At 38.6% G+C, this 18,904-nt stretch overlaps 1 protein-coding gene across 4 annotated transcripts in view; it reads right to left on the reverse strand.

Annotated features, from left to right (window-relative positions):
• The window catches only part of RPGR (retinitis pigmentosa GTPase regulator), a 63,812-nt gene that overhangs the window by 30,178 nt on the left and 14,730 nt on the right, over nt 1–18,904 (reverse strand). For 2 of the 4 annotated variants that reach the window (XM_068532763.1, XM_068532765.1), the window contains exons 8-13: nt 18,650–18,805; nt 13,412–13,536; nt 10,836–11,021; nt 9,712–9,883; nt 1,607–1,704; nt 1,156–1,221 (exon numbers count right to left, since the gene is read on the reverse strand). In XM_068532763.1, the coding sequence (XP_068388864.1) occupies nt 1,156–1,221; nt 1,607–1,704; nt 9,712–9,883; nt 10,836–11,021; nt 13,412–13,536; nt 18,650–18,805 (803 nt within the window). Of the gene's footprint in view, nt 1–1,060; nt 1,085–1,155; nt 1,222–1,606; nt 1,705–9,711; nt 9,884–10,835; nt 11,022–13,411; nt 13,537–18,649; nt 18,806–18,904 lie in introns of all 4 variants that reach the window. The other 2 variants (XM_068532762.1, XM_068532761.1) reach the window with 2 other exon arrangements.

Here is an 18,904-nt window from a genome sequence, read left to right on the forward strand (position 1 = left end):
AAAAGTCATGATTCTTTCAAGAGCCCCTAAGAGAGACAGAGGCCCAGCTGCCAGAAATAACTTCTAAATGTATGTGCCTAGCACAATAAAGCAGCACAGAAGAGGCAGAGCCCAGAGTCTAAGAGGAAGGAAAGACATACAAAAGATGTCTGCTTGGAAGTATAGTCAAGTCAATAAATCAGTCACTGAGCTTCCATAACTGTGTTAGGAGAAAAGCTCTCCCATATTCAAAAAGAATGCTGTTATTCACCATGGCTCTCAGTAAAATATAGATAGGACTGATGAGGATTGGCACTAAATTTTTATAATTTAGCAAGATTCTCTTGGATTTCAGTGACTTTGATTTTGAGGATTTTTATTTTAACAATGTGGCAAAGGCACTAGAAATAGAAATTAAATGTTTTCTGCAGCCTTTGTCCTTCAATTTACATTTCTCCAATTTATTTTTCTAATCTTCAACCCTTCATCCTTTCACATCACTGGTCCTTAAAGCCAGAAAAAGCAAATGATTTCAGGACAGGCCTTTATCTCTCCAGGGTTGTGAAAACCAGAATATTCCTTCCTCTTGCTATTCATTTGTTATTCATTAAAGGTCTCTCTTAATCACCCACGCATAGTTTCTGACTAATTTCCAAATGTTTAATCTTGTCTTTATGCTACCAATTCCTTGATAAATTAAAGCCTATTCCAAACATTGTAAAAGCAATTACCAAATATTTCAACTAAAACCACAAAATTTTAGAGCTAGAAAAGATGTTAATATCATCCTGCAAGGTCAACAAGGTAACTCACCCGAAGTCATACTCAACCAAAGTGTGAGAGGCACTCATAAACAGTAGCCTCTTCCAATACTTGAGAACTGTAATAAAAATCTTTTGCCTTGACGGTAACAAAGTATGACTATCGTCACTTGTTAGTGACTCCAAAGAGCAAATTTCGGCAGTGAAATTCTGCCACTCTTGTTGCATCACAGAAAATACACACCAACAGAACAAGCCCAAATTGAGGCTATATATATTGTATCCCCGTCTTTTAAATCCTAAAGTAAGTGAATGCTTACCTTTCTTGTGTTCTTTCCAGAAACCTTTCAAGAAAAATATAAATAATTTAAACTGTTCTTACCCATCATAGTGAAAATAACTCTCTATATTATACCTTTTGTTTTTGAATTGGCGATAATTTTAATAATTTTTCATTGGAATTCAGGCTCATCATATGTGTCTGAAATAAATTTAAAAAAATATGTTCTAAAAAGAATAAAGACTATATATACGATTATATATTTATACATATGATTATATATTTATATATATGATTATATATTGATTTTTAAAAATTATAAATGAAATTAACACAAAACAGTTCATATAGTCATATAATCAACTCTCAATTGCATACTAATAATGTGAGAGTTGAAATGAATTTTACTGTATGTAACCTATACCTCAATAAAGCTGATTTTAAAATAATGAATGAAACCAAAACAAAAACAAAAGCTTTGCTATGTATATAACGGCTTAGGAAGTAGACATACATATACACAGACATACACATACAAATACATGAGGAACTTATATCTATATCACATAAATAGGAAAACCATTACCATATTTAAGACATCAGTAGTTTCTCCAAGGCTTTCTGAATCCTCTGCTGAAAAACTGTCTGTCTCTTTCCCTTTGGTTATTTTATGTTGAAAATAATCTGAATGATTAAAAGAGAGAAGAGAAAACAAGATTTCAACAGAAAAGTGAAAGACAACTAGACAATAAACAGAAATTATTCTGTAATATAAAAGTACAGTTATAATTTTACTAAAGGTCCTTTAACCTCATATTAAGGAAGCTAAACAGAATTCATTCACAGTGATAACAGGTTTTAAAACCTTTTTGAAAATTTAAAAACTATGACACTGATGAGATAACAATTGCTTCATTCATGTGAACAGGCAAACATTATTCCTTTGGGGTAAATACTACCCAGGTATCAAGCACTGTGATGGCCAGACCCCAAAAAGATCCCCAACAACCCACATCCTCTGCTATGCATACCTTTGTGGAGTTCCCTTCCACATTTTACCAGGTTGGTCTGTATGGCCAATAAAATAAAGCAGATATAATTGATGCTATTGTGGCTTATGTCTCAGTTCTCTCTCCCTCTCTCTCTCTCTCTCTCTCTCTCTCTCTCTCTCTCTCTCGCATACACACGCACTTTCTTGGAAGCCATGTCGTGAGCATCCCCAGGGAGAAGCCCATGTGCTGAGGGAGTGAAGCCTCCTGCCGATGGCCACGTGAGTGAGCTTGAAAGAGGATCCTTCAGCCTCAGTCAAGCCTTCAGATGACTGCAGCCCCATCTGACAATGTGACTACAACTACATGAAATACCCTGAGCCAGAACCACTCAGCTAGACTGTTCCTGGATTCTCGACCCTTAGAAACTGTGTGAGATAGTAAATGTTTGTTGTTTTAACATAAGTTTTAGGATCATTTCTTATGTAGCAACAGAAAACTAGCACAAGGACCTGGAAACTTTTATAGAAAACTGCAAGGTTATTACATCATAAAGCAGATAATTAAAAGTTACAAGCTTTATTTGACCTCACATTTTTCTCAATTACCATACCCCCATGTAGCACACATATACTTATTTGAGAGGAGCTCCTTAATGAAGTCTTCACTAAAAATGCTAGTCCACAGTGATCTCTCCCTTGTAAATTCATTCAATTCAAATGAACAAATAATCAGTCTGTCTTTATTCCATGTGAGGTATTATGTAGGAGATATCAACTTAAGTAACTACTAAATCTTAATGAACTTATAGTCTAGAAGGGAATACAAAACATATTATATAGGGGAATGAGAAATCACATCCAAATGTTGGGAATCAGGAAACGTTTCACTAAGGAGTTACAGGGAATGATGGATAAGTAGAATTCTGGGAGGCAGAGATGGAGGTGGATGGGGAAGAAAATAAGCCTAGTGCTAAAAGAAGCTGTGGAATGGCTTGTGTTGAAGGCTTACCGTGTACTTGGAACATATGCTTTTATACATGTCAGGTTAATGTCATGACAATAAGAGAGCTAACTGTTATATCCCCATGTCACAAATGAATAAATTAAGGTTCAGTGACTCTTTTGGTGTCAACTGTCAATCTCAAGTCTGCCTTGACTTCACAGCCTTTCCACTCAGTCTGACTGCGAAGAGCTCAGCTTAATTAAAATCAGGGGTCAGCAATCTTTTTCTGTCAAAGGCCACATGTTAAACGTTATAGGCTTTGTGGCCATACAGTCTCTGTCCTAATTATGCAAACTCTGCCACTGAAATGTGAAAGTAGCCACAGACAATACATAAATGAATGGGCGTGACTGGCTTCTAATAAACTTTATAAAAACTGGTGGCTGACAACCTGGAAGAAATGGACAAATTCTTAGAAAAGCACAACCCTTCGAGACTGAACCAGGAAGAAATAGAAAATATAAACAGACCAATGACAAGCACTGAAATTGAAACTGTGATTAAAAATCTTCCAACAAACAAAAGCCCAGGACCAGATGGCTTCACAGGAGAATTCTATCAAACATTTAGAGAAGAGCTAACACCTATCCTTCTCAAACTCTTCCAAAATATAGCAGAGGGAGGAACACTCCCAAACTCATTCTACGAGGCCACCATCACTCTGATACCAAAACCAAAGATGTCACAAAAAAAGAAAACTACAGGCCAATATCATTGATAAACATAGATGCAAAAATGCTCAACAAAATACTAGCACACAGAATCCAACAGCACATTAAAAGGATCATACACCATGATCAAGTGGGATTTATCCCAGGATTGCAATGATTCTTCAATATATGCAAAACAATCAATGGGATACACCATATTAACAAATTGAAGGAGAAAAACCATATGATCATCTCAGTAGATGCAGGAAAAGCTTTTGACAAAATTCAACACCCATTTATGATAAAAACTCTCCAGAAAGTAGGCATAGAGGAAACTTATCTCAACATAATAAAGGCCATATATGACAAACCCACAGCCAACCTCATTCTCAGTGGTGAAAAACTGAAAGCATTTCCTCTAAGATCAGGAACAAGACAAGGTGGTCCACTCTCACCACTATTATACAACATAGTTTTGTAAGTTTTAGCCACAGCAATCAGAGAAGAAAAAGAAATAAAAGGAATCCAAATCGGAAAAGATAAAGTAAAGCTGTCACTGTTTGCAGATGACATGATACTATACATAGAGAATCCCAAAGATGCTACCAGAAAACTACTAGAGCTAATCAATGAATTTGGTAAAGTAGCAGGATACAAAATTAATGCACAGAAATCTCTTGCATTCCTATACACTAATGATGAACAATCTGAAAGAGAAATTAAGGAAACACTCCCATTTACCACTGCAACAAAAAGAATAAAATACCTAGGAATAAACCTACCTAGGGAGACCAAAGACCTGTATGCAGAAAATTATAAGACACTGAAGAAAGAAATTAAAGATGATACCAACAGATGGAGAGATATACCATGTTCTTGGATTGGAAGAATCAACATTGTGAAAATGACTATACTACCCAAAGCAATCTACAGATTCAATGCAATCCTTATCAAACTACCAATGGCATTTTTCACAGAACTAGAAAAAAAATTTTCACAATTTGTACGGAAACATAAAAGACCCCGAATAGCCAAAGGAATCTTGAGAAAGAAAAACAGAGCTGGAGGAACCAGGCTCCCGGACTTCAGACTATACTACAAAGCTACAGTCATCAAGACAGTATGGTACTGGCACAAAAACAGAAATATAGATCAATGCAACAGGATAGAAAGCCCAGAGATAAACCCACCCACGTACGGTCACCTTATCTTTAATAAAGGAGGCAAGAATATACAATGGAGAAAAGACAGCCTCTTCAATAAGTGGTGCTGGGAAAACTGGACAGCTACATGTAAAAGAATGAAATTAGAACACTCCCTAACACCATACACAAAAATAAACTCAAAGTGGATTAAAGACTTAAATGTAAGGCCAGACACTATCAAACTCTTAGAGGAAAACATAGGCAGAACACTCTATGACATACATCACAGCAAGATCCTTTTTGACCCACCTCCTAGAGAAATGGAAATAAAAACAAAAATATACAAATGGGACCTAATGAAACTTAAAAGCTTTTGCACAGCAAAGGAAACCATAGACAAGACCAAAAGACAACCCTCAGAATGGGAGAACATACTTGCAAATGAAGCAAGTGACAAAGGATTAATCTCCAAAATATACAGGCAGCTCATGCAGCTCAATATCACAAAAACAAACAACCTAATCCAAAAATGTGCAGAAGACCTAAATAGACATTTCTCCAAAGAAGATATCCAGATTGCCAACAAACACACGAAAGGATGCTCAACATCACTAATCGTTAGAGAAATGCAAATCAAAACTACAATGAGGTATCACCTCACACTGGTCAGAATGGCCATTATCAAATGTTCTACAAACAATAAATGCTGGAGAGGGTGTGGAGAAAATGGAGCCCTCTTGCACTGTTGGTGGGAATGTAAACTGATACAGCCACTATGGAGAACAGTATGGAGGTTCCTTAAAAAACTAAAAATAGAACTACCATACGACCCAGCAATCCCACTACTGGGCATATACCCTGAGAAAACCATAACTCAAAAAGGGTCATGTACCACAATGCTCATTGCAGCTGTATTTACAATAGCCAGGACATGGAAGCAACCTAAGTGTCCATCGACAGATGAATGGATAAAGAAGATGTGGGACATGTATACAATGGAATATTACTCAGCCATAAAAAGAAACGAAATTGAGTTATTTGTAGTGAGGTGGATGGACCTAGAGGCTGTCATACAGAGTGAAGTAAGTCAGCAAGAGAAAAACAAATATCATATGCTAATACATATATATGGAATCTAAAAAAGAAAAAAAATGTTTCTGAAGAAGCTAGGGGCAGGACAGGAATAAAGATGCAGACGTAGAGAATGGACCTGAGGACACGGGGAGGGGGAAGGGTAAGCTGGGACAAAGTGAGAGAGTGGCATGGACATATATACACTACCAAAAGTAAAATAGACAGCTAGTGGGAAGCAGCCGCATAGCATACGGAGTTCAGCTCGGTGTTCTGTGACCACCTAGAGGGGTTGGATAGGGAGGGTGGGAGAGAGACGCAAGAGGGAGGGGATATGGGGATATTAGTATACGTAGAGCTGATTCACTTTGTTATATAGCAGAAACTAACACAACAATGTAAAGCAATTATACTCCAGTAAAGGTGTTAAAAAAAAAAACCAAAAAAACCGGTTGCTGGCCAGATTTGACCCATGGGCCACAGCCTGCAGACTTGAGACCTAAATTAAGGTTATAAGAAAAAGGCTGCTGAGAGATGAAGCTAGAAAAGCAGGTGGGAGTTACATGGGGAAATTTACATTTATTTAAAAAAAATATTAGGGATCGTCTGAAGACACTGGAGCAGATGGGAACTAAAGTGCACCTGAAGGAGATTAAAATAGAAAAGTACTAAGCAGGAGAGATTGGAGGTGGCAGAGAAAGGAGGTTTGGAAAATAGATCGTATATCATTTAAGCTCATGGTCTTGGCCTTATGCTTGACTGAGAAAACAGACGTCGTCAGAGCTGATCTGCTTTATCTTCTCACCAACAAATGTACAAATTTACCTACATTTTCCTGTTAAAATGTAGGATGTGTCTTTCCTCTTAACAAAGACTGCTCTGTATGCCAGCCCCTCCTGTCTTCTCAAGAGCTTTGCACCTTTGGTCATATCCTCTGTCTCGTGTGCTACCAATCTCTCCGGGACTACTGGCTCATGTCCATTAGGCACAGCGGTCCCCAAGGTCCTCAACCTTTCTGACACCAGGGACCGGTTTCGTGGAAGACAGTTTTTCCACGGGCCGGGGGTGGGGGGATGGTTCAGGCGGTAATGCGAGCGATGGGGAGTGGCAGATGAAGCTTCGCTCGCTTGCTTGCCCGCTGTCTGCCGCTCACCTCCTGCTGTGCTGTGAGGCCCGGTTCCTAACAGGCTGCAGGCCTGAATCAGTCCGTGGCCTGGGGTTTGGGGACCCCTGCATTAGCACACAAATATGCTCTGGTATTTCCCATTGACTCCACATCTCCCTCTCCTGCCAGCCCATTTCTCTGCTCCTCTTCAGGACCAAAATAGGCAAAAGAACTATCTACACACTCTATCTCCTCTTCACGTCCTCATTTCCCCTTCATGCCTCAACTTTTAACACTCTGCCTTCTGTTCTGATCTTTCCCTGGAACTGCTCTTGTCAGGATCACCAAAAATCTCCATGGTGCTTAATCCATGGGATGCTTCTTTTAACTCCTTTTCCTTGACCTTTGAGCAGTACTTTGAATTCATGACCCTACTCCCTCCTCATGTCCCTCCTCCTACCCTACTGGCTGAAGAGGCTGGGGAAGGTGGTTTTGTGGGCTCTTCCTCTCCTCCCCTCTAAGTGTTAGACATTCTCAGGGCTAAATCCTGGGCCCTCTTTTCTTGCTACTACTCTACTCTCTAATAGGTGATTTCAGCAACTGCCATGGATTATCAATACCATCATGCTATGTTGATGGTTTCCAAATTTCTATCTCTAGTCCACACCTATCTTCTGAACGTTATTCTTTCATTTTCAACTGCCTGCTTGATATTTCTGCTTGGATGTCTCACAGGTATCTCAAGCTTAATTTTTAATTTTTTTTCTCAAAGCAGTCGACCATCCTCCTGCCTACACATCTATGTGTGACCCATTAATGAGCAAGTTCAGTTGTTTCTATGACTAAAATGTATTTCAAATCTGCAAACACCATCATCTCTTGCAAAAGGCTCTTAAGTATTCTTCCTACCTCTAGTCTGGCATCCCTACATCCACACACCGGCAAAAGTGATCATCTTAAAATATAAATGGCACTGGAGCACATCACTCCACTGTTTAAAACCCTTTAATGACTTTCTATTACACTTTAAGAAAAACACTCAAATCAAATAGGCCTCTCATGGCCTATAAAACCATGGATATTTTTCTGCTGTCTCTTTTTCCAACATCATCTTGTCCTGCCTTTTCCCTCACTCTCTGAGCCCAGTGATCTTCTTTCCTTTTCCTATAAACTGCTTCCAAACCTTTACCTACATTATTTTCTTTGCCTGTAATATACACATCTTCTCTCTTTGTGTGGCTACTTTTTATCCTTTATGTTTTAGCTTAAATGTCACCTCCTCAGTCATGTCTTCCCTGACCTCCTTCACTCCATGAGAAATACTGAAGTCTGCAAATAGTTTAGAAAAAGTCACATTATATGTTGGATACAACTTTCAAGATATTTTTATTAAGTTGGTTTTAGCAAACAGTCACAAAAAGATACAGGATGGCTTTTCCTTTTGCTCTAGCTACAAAGTTCTATCTTCACATTCAAATCTCTTGAAGTGGGAAACAACTTGCCCCAAACCATAAACTTCTCTTTTCCTTGCACACACTGTTGCCAGAATCTACTTTTCCCATGTACAGGGCTGAAGAGCACCAGTGATTCCTATCTCCAAAGGAAACATACAGAATTTGTGGGTGAGATGTAGGAAACCCAGCTCATTATCAAGGTCTTAGATGTAGACAATATTCCATTGCCATGGCCCACAATTCTTGACTGAGTTCCTGATCCTTTGTTACCTCAACCTTTTATCTAGGTTCCTGAGCCCAAAGATATTAAAATTATCTGTGCCACAGTTCTTAATCCCAGATGCCCAGATTTTCTTCTTAATTCCAAACCTACTGCTTACTCTGATTTCCTACCCTAGTTTCTTGTTCTGCCCCTATCATCTGAGTACATGCCCTGTAGTAACATAAACACACTCCTAAGATACACAAATGTCTGTAAACAAAACTATTTAGAAGAGGTGTGTAATGGCTAAAGAGCTGGAATTACAATTTAAAACATGAAATCTGTATCTAATAGACAGCGGGGCAGAGGTGTTAATAATAACTATGCCTATATTTATGAAGAGGTTTCTGGGGGTGCTAGGCTCAATGCTAAGTATTTTATATGCCTTGTCTCATTTAACTGTCATGCACTCTCTAAAGTAGGTATTATTAAAGTTATTTCAAAGACATGGAAACTGAGGTGTAGAGAAATTAAGTAACTTTCCCAAAGCCAGTCACATAGTTAATAAATGTCAAAGCTGGCATCGGATCCCAGATCAATTTGACTCTACATCCTATGCTCTTAACCACGATGCTGTATTGCCTAAAGGCAGAACTTCACATAGGTCTACAAGACCTGCATTCAAATCCTGTTCACTTATAAAACTGAGTGACCTGAGTCACTCAATCTCTTCAAGCCTTGCTTTTCTCATATATAAAAATGAAGAATATAACTCCCACCTACTTCATGGAGTTGCTTCTGGGTTTAAAGGAGACAATGTAAGAGAAGGTGATATGTATGTTATACACTGCTTTATAAAGATATGCTGCTGTCATTACATGGGATTTTTAAGGTCACCAAAGATGCTTTCTATTAGTAAGAGTATTCTTGGATTTGAGTTCAAATGAGAGATGTCAGTCTCTAACTAGGAAGAAAACAATTTATTTAGACAAAACATCTTAAGATGAACATGAAAACAATGGAATAAATGGTACATTTCTTCTGAGAGCAGGCAGAGCATCAACTGTTACCTGGTTCCATTGGCGGCATAGGGCCCTCTTTATCAGGCATCATTTTCTCTAGCAGATTAGTTGTAGGCATACAGAAAGGAACTGAACGAGGCGAAGAACAAACAGGCGGTACGAGAGTCCCTGCAATTGGAGGTAGTGTTCCTGTCGTTTGAATAGAGTCTGAGGATTTCTCCTTTAAAACAAACAGGTTAAATAAACTGTTAGATAATGTTATATACTTAATATTGATATAAACTACCCTGAGGTTGCTAAAAATATTGAAGAGAGAGACTTCAAAGTTGGCCAACGTCCTACAACATTCACTTTTTAATAATCCCCAAGGGCTCAAAAATGTTTTGTTTTGTTGCCTCTGTATCTAAGTTGCTCTAAATTGTCAATTTGGAAGTCTGTTTTTCACAAGGTGGGGAAAAGTGTGTGTTTTCTCTGTCTTCCCGGAAAAAAAAAGTTACTCAGGAGACACAAAGCAACAACAACTAGAAAATACTTATGGGATATTTCTCAATTTTTCCATATATACTTTTTCATAATAAAAAATCAAACTTAACTTTTTTTTTTTTACCACTAAAGGAATACATTTTGAAACTTAAAGCAATTTTTTAAAAAAAGGAATGTCTCTAAAAATTATTTGGCATTTTATTTTTTTAAAATGTAAGTGTCACTGAATAATTTTAAAGCACAGAATGAGAATCTCTAAATTTAATTGAGAAAGAACATTCCCTCTCTCAAATAAAGCCCTTATTTCTTTGTTTTCTACCTTTCATTAGTTATAATATATATATAACCTTTCATTGCTCATGAGGTATTAGCTTTACAAGATAAAAGCAAAGTAGAAGTCAATCCACAGATGGTTGAGAAAACAACTTAGCATTCAATCTGAGGTGATAAGATAGCAGTAAGTACCACTGTCTACAAGCAAAGGTTATCCATGATCATTTCAATTTTCTAGTTTGTGTGTTTACCAGTTTAATTCTGAGTTTGCTTTAAAAGTTTGTAAGCCCTCAATTCTAATCATTTTATTTAGTAAATTTACCTAAGAAGACCTTTCTTTGGTTTAAAAAGAAAATAAATTTGTTTTCTTTACAGTGCTAGACAACATTATTATATAGAATAGGCCACAACTGTACCCTCTCTCTTCGCCGCACACGTGCTGATAAAGATCTCTGCAGTACGTTTCCTGAAGTCAGATCACTGATCGGCAGAGATGTAGCTGAAGGTAAGCAACAATCATTTATTTCATGTAACTCAACGTCTTCTGCCACATCAAGTCGTGGAGTGGCAAAAACTAGCATGTGACATCCACCGCAAGCAACCTGCAGCATAAATTCACAGATAAATTAATTGACACTGGCTTCAAACACAAATGGGTTTGTTTTGCTTTTTAATTAATTAATTTTTTTTTTGGTCTTTTTAATTTTATTTATTTATTTATTTGTTTATGGCTGTGTTGGGTCTTCGTTTCTGTGCGAGGGCCCTCTCTAGCTGTGGCAAGCGGGGGCCACTCTTCATCGCAGTGTGCGGGCCTCTCACCACCGCGGCCTCTCCTGTTGCGGAGCACAGGTTCCAGACGGGCCTGCACTGGCAGGCAGACTCTCAACCGCTGCGCCACCAGGGAAGCCCCTAATTTATTTTTATTTTTGGCTGCGTTGGGTCTTCGTTGCTGTGTGCCGGCTTCTCTCTAGTTGTGGTGAGCAGGGTCTACTCTTCGTTGCGGTGCCTTCTCTTGTTGCAGAGCACCAGCTCTAGGCACGTGGGCCCAGTAGTTGTGTCGCGTGGGCTCTAGAGCGCAGGCTCAGTAGTCATGGCGCACGGGCTTAGTTGCTCCGCGGCATGTGGGATCTTCCCGGACCAGGGCTCGAACCCGTGTCCCCTGCATTGGCAGGCTGATTCTCAACCACAGCACCACCAGGGAAGCCCCACAAATGTGTTTTTAACAGTTTTCAGCTACAAAGCATTAACTTAGCGGTAGACTTCCTAGACTGACTGACTGAAATCTCTCTCTCTCTACACACACACACACACACACACACACACACACACACACACGTGAATTACAATATTCTTATTTTAAAAATTTATTTTATTTATTTATTTTTGGCTGCGTTGGGTCTTCATTGCTGCGCACGGGCTTTCTCTAGTTGTGGCGAGCGGGGGCTACTCTTCGTTGTGGTGCACGGTCTTCCCATTGCAGTGGCTTCTCTTGTTGTGGAGCACGGGCTCTAGGTGCACAGGCTTCAGTAGTTGTGGCACGCGGGCTCAGTAGTTGTGCCTCATGGGCTCTAGAGCGCAGTCTCAGTAGTTGTGGCGTACGGGCTTAGTTGCTCCACAGCATGTGGGATCTTCCTGGACCAGGGCTCCAACCTGTGTCCCCTGCATTGGCAGGCAGATTCTTAACCACTGCACCACCAGGGAAGCCCTTACAATATATATTCTTTAAACACTATTATTGAAAACTAGAACAAGTTTAACATACCATTTTACTTTCAACTGAATATACAGTATAGAGAAAAAAACCTATTTGGCACATTATATTTCTCTTTACAAGTTAGAAAATGCTATTTTAATCTTGGAGCAACACTAACAACTTGAAAAAATTACTCAGACAAGTTCTACGTGGAAAGAAGGGACCCAAGAATAAATCAGTCTCTTGGGACAATTATGTCTTTATACATGAAGATTTTTTAAGTTTAATGCTTAAAAGTCCTGAGAGCAAAACGCAAGCATGCACAATGATAGAACAATGAAAAAGTAACTCAACATCCAAACGATTTTGAGAAATAACTGATTTTCAATAAAATGCTTAAAAAAACATTGTGTTTGCAATACACAGACTTCTGGTATCTTCATAGTGTTCTACATGGCATAGAAGAGCATACTCTGAACCTTTCCCTTCGTATGTTCAAAGTTAAAATTGATATGCTTTCTGTATAGCACTTTTTAAAAACCATCTTCCCCATAAGATTATAAGCTTAGTCAATGAAAGTTTGGTCACTGTGTTCATCACTGCATGCTCTGTATTCCTCATCCTCAGTCCAGTATCTTGTACCAAGCAGGCATTCATTAAACAGGTGTCAAATCAAGGAATGGAAATGTTCCATAGTACGAGGCTCTGAGCCTTTGGAGAACAAATTCCAAGTGATATTATCATCACCGAGTAAACAGAATTTTCAAGTCTATAGTTCTTAATTGGCAAAAGCGTTAGAAACAACAGAGATACGGTGCCTGATGGGGATGTCACTGAAACAACACCTTATCCAAATAACACTTAACCAATTAAACATAATTTCAAAACTCTTCATTTATTATCAGATATTTTTCTTGTGCAGGATTTGAGAGTCCTAGTGATATCTAATCCAGCAAATATTTACAGATGACCACTGTGAGTGAGGCACTCTGCTGGGAGCTACAGGAAACACAAAGCTTCCAGGCATGGCACAGTCCTGGCTCTCAAGAGACATATGAAAATGAAGTAGAAGAGTCAAGATTAGGACAAAAAGGAAGATGTTAAAGGAGGGACATTAGAAAAGGGACAGATTTTCAGAGTGCCATGATGTCTGACATTTGGCCTTTAGGACACAAGTATATTTACTAGATATAGCCATGATATTTCATATAAACAGAAAAGTACTTATTTTCTACGAAATACTAAAAGACTCAAATATAGGAAGATGAACATGTAAACAGGGAAATGTGATGCCCTTACCAACTGTACTATAAACTTCAAAAAATTAGAACACAAAGTGGGAACGAACTGATTGGCAAAACTCTCCAGTCCAAGTCCTAATTTTCCACGTCGATCGTCTCCAAAAGTATACATAAGGCCTAAATCTAAAATGAAAAAAAAGAGAGAATTATAAAAGTGTCACTTTCATGGATCTGTTTGTAAATAGACAAATACGTTAACTTACATTGCAATTTTCCCCTCATATTCTGCATTAAATTTACTCTGCTCCACTGATGTTTCCACACTCTCTATGGTTTCTGTTGTCCACACATAACATTAGGCAATAGATACCCCGAGGATAACTCACTGAGCTCTCGGTGGCTTGTGAAGTTGAGACCCAGGTGTGTGAGGTGCTGTGTGGAGCACCAGCCATCCAGCATGAGATCCTGTGATACACACCATCTCAAGAAGGAGATTTTTGTATTCTGACCTCCTACATCCCAATACAATCTATTTTCTTTTTTCCTCAGGTCATTGATTAGGTCAGGGGTTTTCAACCTCGGCACTACAGACATTTGAGGCCAGATAATTCTTGGTTGTATGGGTCTGTCCTGTGCATTGTGGGATGTTTAGCAGCATCCTTGGCTTCCAGCTACTAAATGCCCATAGAATACCCTGCCTCTGCAGTTGTGACAATCAAAAACACCTCCAGACATTGCCATGTGTCTCCTGTGGAGACAAAATCACTAGTTTAGATCAATCCAACTGTCTCTTTTACTTCTGCTTCAGGGTTGTGGAAAGCTGCTGAAGGAAATGCCATAAACCAACCAAGCTGCTGGTCCCTGTATCAATACTGGGGTCCCCTATATAGCTGGGCCAAGATGATGATGAGTAATTCTGTCGCTTCTCTCCAGTTAATCCTTTTGCCCACTGCCATAGCAGGTATTCCGTACATTCACTCCTCAAGCCTTTCTTTCATACTCTCCATCTCAAGTGAGGTAAGTGCCATGGAAGCAGAAGGAAAGGAAAGGGTGCCAGTATAGGTGCAGAGGAGGGGCTCTCCCTCCAGTCTGGAGATTAGGAAAGGCTTTTAAACTGAAGCTGAAAGGATTAGGGTTTAGTTACAAGAAGAAGGGAGCAAAGAATCTTCCAGGCAGAGGCCAGCAGTACATACAAAGGCTGTGAATCAAGAGAAAACACAGCACAGTCAAGAAGCCGAAAGGCAACCAATGTGTCTGGAGCACAAAGGTGAGAGTGGTATGAGATGAGCCTGAAGAGGGAAGAAGGAATCACACAAAAGAGGATCTTATTAGCTCATATTAAGCATTTTTGAACTCTATATTAAGAACAATAATAAGCTAAATGAATGGTTTTAAGCTGGGAAATGACAAGATCATATATGGGGACCTGTACTTTAAGATGGCAAAGTAACTGTATAGTAAGAAAAGCCACGAGAACTGCCTGAAAAAATAATTAGAAATAATAACATAATTCACTCAAGTGGCAAGTTCAAAAATTAATATATTAGAAACAAATAGATTCCCTATAAATAAGCAATAACCAGCATTTAGATTCTAAATTTAGATTGTTATAATTCTTACTATTAGGTATTTATTTCCTTTCTTTATATATACTCCTTATCATCTTTTTGCTTTCCTCCTCCTTTTTTTGACCCTGATATCCTTATTCAAAATGTTAAGGTTTTTTTTTTTTTTTTAAAACCTGATTATCTTTAGCCAGAAAAAATAAACTCTGATCAAGCTGCCTGATCACACTTCCAACCTCAGAGAGCTTTTTAAAACATGAGCCACTGGCTATAATGTGGAACTGGCAAGAACTTACAGATAACTCACTACATATCTCTCATTAGTCCTGGACAAAGAAAAAATTCATAACACCTGTCCCTGGGGAGGATTCATGAGCAAAAAAGTCAAATAAAATTAATGTTCAATTATTTGTGCTGAAACTTCTTTCATCAGGAGTAAAGGTATTATGAAAGTTTAACCAAAAAACCTAATTGTATGTTAAATGATCCATAAAAAGTGTGTATTTACTATCAGTGGCAATTTAGAGTTGATGGAAAATGGTAGTAAAGACAGAGAAACTGAGCTTAAGACTTGCAGTAAGGCATACCTATCAACAACTCTTCTGGGATTGTGAATGAATAGTAATTCTTTACATTCTGTATAGTTCAATTTCATGCTACATTAATAAGGACACTGATACTTGAAAATGGGCAGATAGTTCTCTCTGAAAAGTTCTTTGGGGAAGAAGGGACAGTACTTGGTAGTACCTTGTATTTGCTGAGCCCTAGTTCCCCTAAGCAGATACCATTAGATGAGGTCCATCATAGCAGAAACTTGTAAAAGAAGGGGAAAAATGCAGAAATACCAGTATCTAGATTATTTCAAAATACTATATGATTTATGACTTTTTAATGCTTTACTTTTTAGATAGAAATGTGAGCTACAAACAGAGAAATCACAGAGCCTTTTATTCCAAAGTAATTAAAATTATGGAGTTTATATATATATATTTTTGTAATTCAAATGAAACATATCTCACTTAATTTTTATTCTTCTCAAATTACATATTTTTGTTTAATGTGTCAATAATAGTTTAAATTTATTGACGTATTTGTGAAGCTTTATGCTCATTATTTCTTTTTTTTTTCCTAACATCTTTATTGGACTATAATTGCTTTACAATGGTGTGTTAGTTTCTGCTTTATAACAAAGTGAATCAGTTATACATATACATATGTTCCCATATCTCTTCCCTCTTGCGTCTCCCTCCCTCCCACCCTCCCTATCCCACCCCTCTAGGGGGGTCACAAACCACCGAGCTGATCTCCCTGTGCTATGCGGCTGCTTCCCACTAGCTATCTATTTTACGTTTGGTAGTGTATACATGTCCGTGCCACTGTCTCACTTTGTCCCAGCTTACCCTTCCCCCTCCCCATATCCTCAAGTCCATTCTCTAGTAGGTCTGTGTCTTTATTCCCATCTTACGCCTAGGTTCTTCATGACCTTTTTTTTTTTCCCTTACATTCCATATATATGTGTTAGCATACTGTATTTGTTTTTCTCTTTCTGACTTACTTCACTCTGTATGACAGACGCTAGGTCCATCCACCTCACTACAAATAACTCAATTTCGTTTCTTTTTATGGCTGAGTAATATTCCATTGTATATATGTGCCACATCTTCTTTACCCATTCATCTGTTGATGGACACTTAGGTTGCTTCCATGTCCTGGCTATTGTAAATACAGCTGCAATGAACATTGTGGTACATGACTCTTTTTGAATTATGGTTTTCTCAGGGTTATATGCCCAGTAGTGGGATTGCTGGGTCGTATGGTAATTCTATTTTTAGTTTTTTTTTTTTTTTAAATTTTATTTATTTATTTATTTTTGGCTGTGTTGGGTCTTCGTTTCTGTGAGAGGGCTTTCTCCAGTTGTGGCAAGTGGGGGCCACTCCTCATCGCGGTGCGCGGGCCTCTCACTATCGTGGCCTCTCTTGTTGTGGAGCACAGGCTCCAGACGCGCAGGCTCAGTAGTTGTGGCTCACGGGCCCAGTTGCTCCGCGGCATGTGGGATCCTCCCAGACCAGGGCTCGAACCTGTGTCCCCTGCATTGGCAGGCAGACTCTCAACCACTGCGCCACCAGGGAAGCCCTATTTTTAGTTTTTTAAGGAACCTTCATACTGTTCTCCATAGTGGCTGTATCAATTTACATTCCCACCAACAGTGCAAGAGGGTTCCCTTTTCTCCACACCCTCTCCAGCATTTACTGTTTCTAGATTTTTTGATGATGGCCATTCTGACTGGTGTGAGATGGTATCTCACTGTAGTTTTGATTTGCATTTCTCTAATGATTAATGATGTTGAGCATTCTTTCATGTGTTTGTTGGCAATCTGGATATCTTCTTTGGAGAAATGTCTATTTAGGTCTTCTGCCCAGTTTTGGATTGGGTTGTTTGTTTTTTTATTATTGAGCTGCATGAGCTGCTTGTAAATTTTGGAGATTAATCCTTTGTCAGTTGCTTCATTTGCAAATATTTTCTCCCATTCTGAGGGTTGTCTTTTGGTCTTGCTTATGGTTTCCTTTGCTGTGCAAAATCTTTTAAGTTTCATTAGGTCCCATTTGTTTATTTTTGTTTTTATTTCCATTTCCCTAGGAGGGGGGTCAAAAAGGATCTTGCTGTGATGTATGTCATAGAGTGTTCTGCCTATGTTTTCCTCTAAGAGTTTTATAGTGTCTGGCCCTACACTTAGGTCTTTAATCCATTTTGAGTTTATTTTTGTGTATGGTGTTAGGGAGTGTTCTAATTTCATACTTTTACATGTAGCTGTCCAGTTTTCCCAGCACCACTTATTGAAGAGGCTGTCTTTTCTCCACTGTATATTCTTGCCTCCTTTATCAAAGATAAGGTGACCATAGGTGCGTGGGTTTATCTCTGGGCTTTCTATCCTGTTCCATTGATCTATATTTCTATTTTTGTGCCAGTACCATACTGTCTTGATTACTGTAGCTTTGTAGTATAGTCTGAAGTCAGGGAGCCTGATTCCTCCAGCTCCATATTAATTATCTATAGGTGAGTCAGTCATTTTAGGGAAGTACCTTTATTGATTCCTACACTGGCAGCACCTAGTTTCTGAGGTTGAGAAGTAGACCCATAGCACCATCTCCCCGGATAAAGGAGAAACTACAGAGCAGAAGAGCTAGAGGACCCAGGTATTCATTTAATTAATAGTCTTTGGGGTACCTTTCTGTCTACCACTGTGGAGAAAGTATGAAAGAGTTACTCCTGAAAACGCCTCCCGGTGGCAGAAGCATCATAAGAATTTACTCAGCCTGAATGTAGCTGTCAGACTGAAGAGGGAGAATATTTTAAAATAAGTTCTTTCTTACGAGACTTTTCACTTTGGCCTGAGCAGAGTTCAGAGCCTTCAAATTGATACAATTTCGAAAAGATTCCAGCTTTTTACTTTTTATACTTCTGCCAAAGTATAATGCTATGGTCTTACCTCTGATAGCATTGACACATTTTGAGGCTCTAAACCTTTGGATCATTTACACTGATTTTAAATTAAACTAAAGTATGAAAAAGGAGCTTACAACTTTACACGTTGGCATATCAAACAAAGAATTCCATTTTCTCAGTTATTATTTCCTTTGCTTAAGTTAGATACATTCATTCCATATAGTATTTATTTTGTAATAAAATATACCCAGTTCCATAAGTATATTAACAGAAATTCTGATCTGTACCTGTTATCAAAGCTGTGTGGTTTTCTCCACAGAAAACATAACTTATTTTCTGATCCTTAATATTCTCAATGGCTTTGGGTTCTGAAGTTTCAAAAATAAAAGTGCCAAGACCCAGCTGACCAAAGTGTCCCAGCCCAAAGGTGTACACGGCGTTCTCTGAAAGGGGAGGGGCAAACACAAGAAAAGGATTTCAGGGGTACAGGCACTGTCACCATTATATCTAGAAAAACGGTGATATTCCACCTTTTATAATGA

Source organism: Eschrichtius robustus, chromosome X (genome assembly GCF_028021215.1).
Source record: "Eschrichtius robustus isolate mEscRob2 chromosome X, mEscRob2.pri, whole genome shotgun sequence".
Classification (NCBI taxonomy): Eukaryota; Metazoa; Chordata; class Mammalia; order Artiodactyla; family Eschrichtiidae; genus Eschrichtius; species Eschrichtius robustus.